At 46.3% G+C, this 10,311-nt stretch overlaps 1 protein-coding gene across 1 annotated transcript in view; it reads right to left on the bottom strand.

Moving 5' to 3' along the window:
* Positions 1–397: 397 nt before the first annotated feature.
* LOC104259140 (discoidin domain-containing receptor 2) overlaps positions 398–10,311 on the bottom strand; it is a 33,280-nt gene continuing 23,366 nt past the window's right edge. Inside the window, exons 12-16 of the mRNA XM_009814455.2 lie at positions 9,258–9,379; positions 8,683–8,880; positions 5,644–5,878; positions 4,083–4,232; positions 398–2,849 (exon numbers count right to left, since the gene is read on the bottom strand). Of these exons, the coding sequence (XP_009812757.1) occupies positions 2,709–2,849; positions 4,083–4,232; positions 5,644–5,878; positions 8,683–8,880; positions 9,258–9,379 (846 nt within the window). The 3' untranslated portion in view covers positions 398–2,708. The remainder of the gene's footprint in view (positions 2,850–4,082; positions 4,233–5,643; positions 5,879–8,682; positions 8,881–9,257; positions 9,380–10,311) is intronic.

Raw genomic sequence — 10,311 nt, 5'->3', positions numbered from 1 at the left:
AGCTTTCAAGTTAGCTCAGCTTTTAGTGGACAATTGGATTAGAGACCTACAAAGGTCCCTCCCAGCCTAGATCTTCCTCCGAGTTTAATATGAACATGAAAAAAAATTGCTTACTGAAATGCAGCACCGTATTCCTGGCACCAAACAACAATCCCAGGCTGTTCCAGGTCCATCATCCTCCTCGGCTCCTGAGGAGGCTCAGGCCAGCATCTTCCCAGCATTTTCAGAAACTCCCTTCAAAGCTCACTCCAAACCTGGGGCTCACAGACTTACCAAAGAGCTACTGAATAATCAGACCAAAATATCGGTCCTCAGAGCAGACACCTGGGTAAAAAAAGTAGAAATTCACTTTTGTCAAGGTTATCATTAGAATTTATTGATAAGAGAGAAACTTTGTATGTCAACATGTCAATGGAGGAACAGCACATCCTGACGTAACAGAAGTACAAAGCCCATCCGGGTGATGTTACAGCGCTCTGGTGTCTCTAGAAGTACAGGAGATCACACACACGGCTGCGTATTACTTGGGTACATTTTCTGGGACAGGATAGAAATACTCCAGAAATACAATCGATGCGCGGTTTGCCAGCCACCAGTGCCCGACAGGCTGCAGCAGGGACCACGCTGGCTTTGACTCCCATCGCCCAGCTCCAGACAGCGCACACGTGTAACAGCAGCTCACCCTGGGCCCCTCTAGTCAAAGGGGAAAAAGATACCTATTTGGGGGTGAGATTCACCTGAGCCCGTGTAGCCCTCGCAGGGAGATGAGATGACTTGGACCCTCCGGCTCCTTATCGCGTAAAGGGGGCTCAGAGGACCAGCTCGATCGAGACACCTACACGCAGCCAGGGGAACCCCACACCGGGTCTGCAGCAGGACAACCTGGGCATGGTCCTATCCAGTGAGCTGCAACTGGGAAACTTCCCAATGGAGCTTGCTCTGCCTGGGGAGCAGACACAGCCATGTCATGCTCCATCCTGGCATCTGCCAATTCAGAAGGAGGCTTTTTTCTATCAATGTAACAATTATCCTCATGTTATAACAGTTTTGACATTCCCTCTCTCAGCAGTGCCCTCTTACAGAGCTCGTAGGACAGACAGCCGTTCACACCATGCTTGTGGCTAAGATAAAAATTATCTTTATAATCTTTACTGGAAACATATGCTATGCTGGATGCTGTTTAAAAAAAGCCAAGTGCTGAGCTTTCATCTTCTCCCAGCTTACGAAATATTTGGTTTGGTCCTAAGTATCTTGCTAAACGATTAGAGAGGGAATAGCAGAGTATTCCCCAGGCACCTGGTAAATCCACAATGGATTTATTGTAGAAACGAGCTGAATTCTCTAACTCACTCCAAATGGATTTCAGAGCCCTCTAGAACCCTCCAGAGAATGAGCCGTTTGTGACACGACAAACAAAAAACAACCCCAAGTTCAATGAGTAAATTGTCTTACGTTGTGCAGGGAGCACCCAAAATAAAACTCAAACCCAAACGAAGGGGATATGTCTGTCCCATCTCCCGATGCCAGATTTGATCACGGCAATAAAGGAGTCTGGGCCAAAGTGCATCTGCCTGGCCGATAGCACGGACCCTGCTGCAGGCCTGAAGAGGAACCGCTGATGCTAGAAATAACGTATCTGAGTGCGTGTGCGCACGCGCGTGCCAGGGGACAACCCATACTCTGCTCCTTTTCCTCTCGCATGAGCTACGACAAGTGACATAGCGGGTTCTGCTCTCAGCCATTCGGTTTCAACAAACCTACGTTCCCTCTGCACATGTAACAGCATTGACTTAGAGATCTCATATTAATGGGTACTTATACAGGATTAATTGCACATCAGTCCATTGTGGCTACAAGTTCATTAGGCTAATAAATCTACATAGTGACAGTAGTACAGTATCAGCTACTTTTCAATACAAACTCCCTACCCTAGCCTTAATTTGTAGGTCAAAAGAAGATTTTCTACCGCAGTGACCTTCCTATGACCTTTAACATTCATTTTCAAAACTTTTTTTTTCTAGAAAAAAAAATCCAGTGTGGGGAAAACGCACATATATAACAAAAGCAGTGCTTAACAACCACAGGAAAAAAGAACATGATCTTGGACTCTTGTATCAGCATCCTCCGTAGACCCTGGTAGCATTACTTCCAAAGGGTTGTTAAATCCAGCTCCGTCAGTTCTCAAGTCTGTTAAACCATTCCCTAGCTCTAGACATTTCTAGTCTCTCACTATACATATTGTCTGTAGCAAAAGCATACAGAAACACTTGCTAATGTGCACAAGACTTCCATTTGATTCAATGGAATAGTTTTAGAAGACTGAAGTCTTTACTTCTAGAAATCTGTTCTTGAGTGGTCGTGCTCTCACCAACTGGTAGTTTTCTATTCCACCCCGGAGAGAGCTCCAAGTCCTCGTAAAGTTTTACTCATTCGTTTTGCCCAAAGGTGTACGGGTATCTAATAAAACCCCTCTCACAGTATTCCCAGGAAATGATTCAGAAGAGGAGATGATTTTTCAACCAAATGAGATCCTCTGGTCCTGTGTGTCAGACCATGGCCAATAGAATGAGCAGCTGCCATGGACTTCTCAACTTAAATATGGAACAGTCAAGGGAGGAGAGCACGGTGGCCTGACCATCTTCCCGTGAGGTACAGGCAACGAGACACCAAAGTCACTCTGTTCTCAACAGTTTGCCTCTTTTCTGGAGTCAAATGTTTGATTCCATTTGTTCTAGCAGGAAGTGGTGAATCATGTCAAAAGTGGGACGATCTTTTATATCCCTGCTCCAACATTTCAGCATCAGGTCAAACACAGGGTTAGGACACAGAGGAGTCTGGGAGAGATAGATCTGAAAAGAAGAAAAACACAGCTAGTTCAGTGGGCTTTTCATAAAAGAACTGAACCTCCACTAAATTAAAAACAAAAGGACAGTTTCATTCTAGGTTTACAAGACACGGCCATCATGCAATGTTTGAAGTCCATTAAGCATGAATCTGGCAGTGAAGTCTGGATGGAGCTTTGACGCCATCTCAAATGGCACCGCGGACAACTTTGCCAACTTGTTTGATGAGCTGATCACAAAACAGTTCTTTGTCCCTCAGGAAACATGAATGCTTCAGAGAAATTTGTCTTCCAAGTGACAGCAATACACAAACCAAAACCAAATTTACCACAATACAATCCAAATACTTTCACTCACCGTAGACAACCCATGAGGCTTTCTAAGCATCGTGACAGCTTGTTAGCAGAGACAGAAAAAACACCTTTTAGAGCTTATCTAAAGCACAGCTTGGCAGAATTTCCCGCGCCCCCCCCCCCATTTCAATACGCATCTTTTAGGCTCTTCACTAAATCATTAGCATTCAGGAGACAGTGAATAAAACCTCCCATTATTTTATTCCCCTTGACTTGCTTGGTGCTAAAGCTGAGTTTTGGGAGAACAGCAAACAACTGGCACTACACTTTTTTGGGTACAGTGATCCTCAGTACTGAGGATCTGGATTGTCCTGCTCTATTTAGCATCATCACTGGTGTCTGTTGAAGGAAGCAGCAGTGCAGGGCACAGTCCTGCCCGGGAGTTAGTAAGAGAGGACAGAATGACACAGAAAAACCCTTCAGCAACTAGAGATGGCCAAAGGCCTCTCTCAGCATATATGGAGATATTACAGGGAGTATCTAACCCCTGGGCACTAACAACTCCTCCTTCCCCACCTCCTTCCTCGTCTTTCAGAGAAAACGCCAGCCAGAGAGAGATCTGACACAGAAAAAGAGCAAAAGGATTGTGTACGAGAGCCCAGAAAAGCTAAGGAGGACAGCGCATCAAGGGCAGATTGAAATATAAGTGGCTTATAAGGAAGAAGCACTGGACAGGGCCAAGAGGTTCTTCCAGTGGACGCCAAGAGAGGAAAGCCAGCGCAATGGGTCTGGAGGAGGCGAAAGAGAGGCGGGATGTGCTTGAAAAGATGAGCAATAGCAGCAGAGACTTCTGCAGATGATGTAACGCCAGCAGAAAGGCCCTGTGGAGATCCACTTGGATGTGACCAGGTTAAGTGAAGGAAAGGGAGTCACATTTGCTTCTTACCTGCCTGCCCTGGCTCCGGAAGAATTCTCCTGTGTTCTCGATGACTTGCTCATCTGAGAGGAGGCTGTACGGTTGCTCCTTACACAGTATGAACATCTCCCAGAGGGTGACCCCAAATGCCCAGACATCACTGGCTGTGGTGAACTTGCCCTGTGAGCAGAAAGGATGTTGTAAGCCCAGGTTGCTCACAGCGCACATTCAGCAAAAATCATTTCAGTCTACGCCCTCTGCAGCTGAACACAAGGATGCAGAACTCATACCTGGGAAAACACTCTCAAAAAGAGACAGCAGAGCAGGTGACCTGCTCTTGGCAATGCACAAAGGGATTGATGTATGACATTGCTGCTTTGTGGGGCAGGAGCAGCATGTCTGTGGGACCCACAGGATGGCTCTAAGAAGGGGCAGCTTTCACCAGGGCAAACCTTGTGAAACAGGGAGCAAGTCTCACAAAAACAGAGACTACTGTCCCTCCTGGGAAAGTCTGTAGTTGTCTGCAGCAGTAGGAAAACAGACTGTGGCAGGGGGTGGATAGCTGCTGCCTACCTCCACCAGAAACACAGCAGTACAGCACAGAAAAGCCTTTGAACAGGAAACAAAGCCCTCAGGGTGAAAGCAGAGCCGAAGCCGACTCCAGACTCTTAGAGAAAGGCCAAGATAATTTTGATCATTGCACATGTAAGAAGTCTGTGACAGCCTGCTTGCTGTCCCTGTTTTCTGTCTTTGGAAAGTGTGCCCAAACTGGCCGTGTTTGGAACAATGTGTTTCTGAGGAAGTAAAAAGCAGCTAAAGATTGCTCAGAAAACAACAGACAACAAGCAGGGGCTGGAGGGCCTGTTTGGGCAGAAAACATCCAAGACCCAGATTGCCCAGGCTCATCTGGCAACCCTAGAGGTCTGTCAATGTTTGGAAGATGTTCACACAAGGAAGATGGGAGTGACTTATGGTTTAGATGCAGCTGTGACCAGGAAAATAGGGTGAATTTATAAAGGCTGATAGGCCTAAGTTTTTCTAGCAGAGGTATTTACAATTTTTCTGGGTACTCAGAGGGGGCATTGTAAGAAAGTATAACCAGGTGATCTCACCGACTAGTCTGAGAAAGAAATATGGGGCTGAATATTAAGGAACTGCCTCCAGACTGGATGTGTTTGGGCTGTTGAACAATCTCCTAAGGGCAGACAGCAGGACCCTTACACACAAAACAAAACCCCAACCTCAAAACCACACTTGGCACTTGAAACTCATGAAGCTCTGTCCCTGTCCCTCTCAGCTTCACAGCTGGGGAAATTGCACAGAAAGGCAATTATGATTCCAGGAGGAATCCTCAATGCCAGACACAGAACAGAAATTATACCCCAGATAATCTGTGCTGTATTTGCAAGGACACGCTCCTTTTCCAGGATCTGAGTTATGTCCAACACGGCCTAATGGACATCTCACCTGGGGCCATCTGTAGCATACGTTCTGATGCTATAAGGACTGTTACACATACATGTGTTACTATTTCAGGGCCACAGTGAAAAATCAAGGGAAGGGAGAGAGAATGGTTTTGTGCAGTCTGTACCAGGAGGATGCTTTCCCAGGCCATCCAACGTATGGGCAGTACAGCTCTTCCCTGGATACGGTAATAATCCCCACTGTAAAGATTCCTACTCATGCCAAAGTCCGCAATCTTGATGGTGTAGTTGTTCCCCACCAGGCAGTTACGAGTGGCCAGATCTCTGTGCACAAAATTCAGAGATGCTAAATACTTCATTCCAGAGGCAATCTGGGTGGCCATGTACAGCAGGTTAGAGTAGCTGCATTAAAAGAAAACAAAACGAAGAAAAATCAATAGAGTTCCCCACGCTCAACTCTTCCTTGCATTTGATGTATTACAGTGACCTGTCATTTTATTTTTTGCCCTAACAGTGAAACTAAACTGCCTAGTTTCAGGGCACTAACACCCCCACCTGCCAGGCTAAGCCAAGTTCCTGAGCTGACTAAGCAAGATCAGACAAGCTGTCCCTGAAATTCAGGGCCCTTAGAATTTGACGTCCCTTAGGTTTTTCTAATATCAAGCACTAATCTCAAGATTTTCAGAGTTTATGCATCAAAGCACCAACTTTTTGCAGAGGAACATGGCAAAATAAGCTGTACAATCTCAGAATCTCATATCTAAAAAACTGCTTAGGTTGGTATTTCAAACACTGCCACTATTGCATGTTTATGTTCATATAAGCATGTCACTTAACATTGGAGAGCTTACTTTTTTCAAAATATGTTTACTATTACTGACAAAATAAACAGATGCATTTTCCATCTAATATAATTTTAATTCCCCCATTAGGAAAATGAAGATAACATTAACAAAGTTGCACAATACACAGACAAAGTTTGGACCATCTGACTTTCAGCATTCTTCACACACTATTATTCTGTGATGCTCGGCTTGTTTCCCACTGTACATGCTCAAATGCTTCACACAATCAAGCATTTGTCACAACAAATCTAATAAACTGTTCACAGCTAGTATTTCTCTGACAAAGCTCAGAAAAAGAAAGTCTTAGTCTCCTCCTCTTTGTGTTCTGATGGCAATGAGAAGAGCACTACCCTGTTAACTAAATTACAATAACGTAATGCATATAACGGTAATAGATCCAACCTATCTGTTCTAATGAATAGCTCAGCTACTGCTGAGATTCAAAGGCAGCCCCTCGCCCCGGTAGAGCGCTGACAGGAGGGCCTGGGCACCACTCCCCTCCCAGCCTTTCAGCATGGTGAACACCACAACTCGGCTCGGTGACACTTGGCCCAGTCCCGCAGTCAGCTCGACGTTTCTCCTGATCTGGGTGGACCTGTTGCTCTCCCAGAGAAGGAACTCCGCCACCCACTTGTACCTCGTTAACCTGGTTGTTGGCTTTTCACACAGGAGCGGGCACAGCCTCCAGACCCAACCTTCTCCCTTCCCCCTGCTCAGCTCCAGTTGTCTCCCTGCCTGGGGCTGTTCTCTTCCCAGTCAAGAAGCCCAGTCTCTCCTGTCCCACCTGCACCCTGGCAGGGTCCCATCAGCAGCTACCCGTTGGCTCCCTGCCCCTCTGCTCAGCAAGCTCTGCAGGGCATGACACATGCAGCTCTGCATACAGAGGGGCAGGGTGAGAGGCATCTCTCGGCAGACTCATCTTCATGATTTGCTAGACAGAGAGACAGAAGGGAGATGCATTTCAAATACCAAAGAGCCACAAGGACTTAAAAATGTGTGACTTCTCTGCAGGATAGGGCTGGTTACCACATTTGGTGCGCCAAGTATTGAGCTTGAGAGATGGATAGGATGGTTGGACCTTGCCACGTCAATCAGACACCCACAGGCACCGACAGAGACAAGCTGCACTCTTCGGCAGGGGAATTAATTTCACTCTCGGCAAACAACTCCTATACAGACAGATATCTGAGCTAGTCATACCAGCTTCCTTCAACGTGAAACTGTATCTGGCTGGAAGGGACAAAAGGAGAGGCTGAAGGATCAGCTGGAGAGAAAGAAAAACTAGGGGTAGAGCCAAGTAATGGAAACCAAGGAAGAATAATGTTACAGTGCTGAAAGTCAGATGAGAGGTGAGGAGGAGACAAAGAAGAATGGATAGTTTGAGGCTTTGGCCAGGAAAAAAGCCACAAGCCTAAAGGTGAAAGCTGTTTCAGAAGTGCAGAAGGGACAGGAGACTGGAGAGAGCTGGAATGTGTCTACTCAGATGTAAATCCTCTCCCATCCTACAGTTCCTGGTGTGTCTTGACTCTGCAGGATGCCAGTTTAACACTCCCCGACAGGACCACTGACCACCGCCAGCTATGGCAGAAACACTGGTGTTGTCTCGACATGGCAAGACCCAGGCATCTCCTGTCCAGACCATCAACAGAACTGGCTCTGCCTAACTGCCCTGCTCTAGTTATAAATAAATCTAATCCTTTGTGGGGGTACATGCCAAAGGCTAAGCAATGCAGCCATTTCTGATCAGTGCAGGTTTCTTATCGAGCAGAATACATGTTAGTCCTACACACAACTCTCCTCTGAGGAAAGGATTTCTGCAATAGCAGAGATGCTTTTATGCTAGATTTAATCCTCCCATAGAGGAGGGAGTAAGTGCCACCACTGACAGAAAATGGTTTTCTTTGCCAAATATTCGCCTTCTGTTGGCTGATGAAATCTTTCCTATACTCAACTTCCCTCATGTAGTATTTTTTAGACGTCCAGAAAACATATGAACCTTCTTAAAAGCCTAAGAGACATTCTTAATTTTCATCCCAAAATTTTTGCTGTAATGCAATTGGCTTCCCATATGAATGAAATATTTGATGCAAGCCCACCAACATAAACAGATGGTCACATCGGTAAACAATACATCTAAGATGGTCACCGTGACCAGGACAGCCCACAGTCAGGGACATTTCACAGGAACGCAGACCTCCAGAGGCCTCAAGAACAACCTTCCACGCAAAGCGGGACCGGTGTCCGCAGCATGTGCCGTGGCAGTGGCCGGGCTGGAGGAAGGTCACTGCCTGGAAGGCACAGCAGATAGAACTGGTAGCTCTGTATTGTTGATTTGTCCCAAAGATGGGCAGCTCCTCTTACCTGACGCAGGGAATGTTGTTTGAAATGGCAAATTTGCTGTAGATCTCCCTCTGTGACAGGAACTGATTGAGGTCTCCATTTTCCATGTACTCTGTTATCATGCACAGTGGGTCATCACGCACACACACCCCCAGAAGCCGGATGATATTTGGGTTCTTCAGCCGTGACATGATCTTGATCTCCTTCAGGAAATCATTTCTTGTAAAACAGAAAACACAGGTTCGAATCCTAAACTATTCCTTTGTCTAAGGAAAGCAGAAGTGGCATATAAGAAAATCTCAGTTCAGAGACATTTACACTTCTGCACGCAGCAAGTTTGAAAGCTGGTTCTGCACTTGTGTTCAACACTGGCCCCTTCCCCAGCAAACAGCATTAATACAGCATTTCAGTTCGACATTATGTCTACTCCTATCCCCCACTCCCTGCTTGTGTCCTGTTTGTTACATGAACACACAGAACATACAGAGACACATGACACTCTCTTACAGAAGTCACCAGGGTTAACCTATGTGAAGCTGTTCCTTGGAGAGTATCTGCTTTCTTTCTCAGATGGTTGGCATTGCGGATGCGCTTACCTGGCTGTTTTGTTGACATCTGATCTCAGCATTTTCACTGCTACGAGAACCGGCTGGTGAGTAAATTCTGTCGGTGAGACTCCCAGGAATTCCAGCAGGCCATCAGCTTCACAAAGGTGCACCTGTGGGGCAGAAGGCAGAGGCAACTATGAGAGCATACACAGGCAGAAAACCAGAGGAAAACAACGTCACATTGAGGTCACCAGTTCGGTCACCACTGGCAGAATGACCAAGTGAACGATCTAATGAAGGTGACACTGTTCTGATCAGAAATAGCCCATAGGTTGGCCCTAGATACTGGACAAAATGTGTACGTATGCTATATAGCCCACAATGTAGGAACGCACATGGATTGCGGCCTGATGCATCCCCCAGTGCACTGAATTTACTGCACGTGAGCAGAATGGTGCAGTAGACGACTGGGGCAGTCTAATTCGCCCAGCAAGTACTGGAGATGTTCAGGAAGGCCGCTGTGCCTGGAGTTGTCTGCTTTACTCTGCTCGTGCATGCAAACAGCATGGCTCCAGCAGGTTTGGCACGTACAGCACACCACACTGGCCATACAGGTCCAGAACTGTTCTGCAGCCTGGCTTGAGTCACCACTCAAACTTAACTGAGGAGCATCCAGGAATAACAGACAGCTATCCAAGTCCTCTAATTCCAGAAGGAAAAAAAAAAAAAAAGAAGAGAAAAGCATGTGTGTGTATGTGTGCGTCCTTGTGTGCATAATGTGAACACCTCACCTGCGAATATATGCAGAGATGAGTACCCTGATGAGTACACAGAATTCCAAGTTTCCTCAGATAAATAAATTAATAAAGACCTAAAATTACTGCCCAGGTTGTATAAGAAGGGGTGACAAGACACTTGCTTAAGAAATTATCAGAATGAATATTCAAATGAAGAAGCGGGCAAGAGATGCTGGGGTGGGGAAAGTAGACAGACCCGAGTGTGTGGGATAGGAAAAAGGACTGGAGGAGGGGAGCAGACTGGATGCGTCAGTCAGACTTGCAGCAGTGAGGGGAACGTAATGGGAGCTTAATGAATTTTACAG

Source organism: Gavia stellata, chromosome 24 (assembly GCF_030936135.1).
Source record: "Gavia stellata isolate bGavSte3 chromosome 24, bGavSte3.hap2, whole genome shotgun sequence".
Lineage (NCBI taxonomy): Eukaryota > Metazoa > Chordata > Aves > Gaviiformes > Gaviidae > Gavia > Gavia stellata.
The sequence above is the reverse complement of the archived record's forward strand: the minus strand, read 5'-3'. Positions and strand labels throughout refer to the sequence as shown.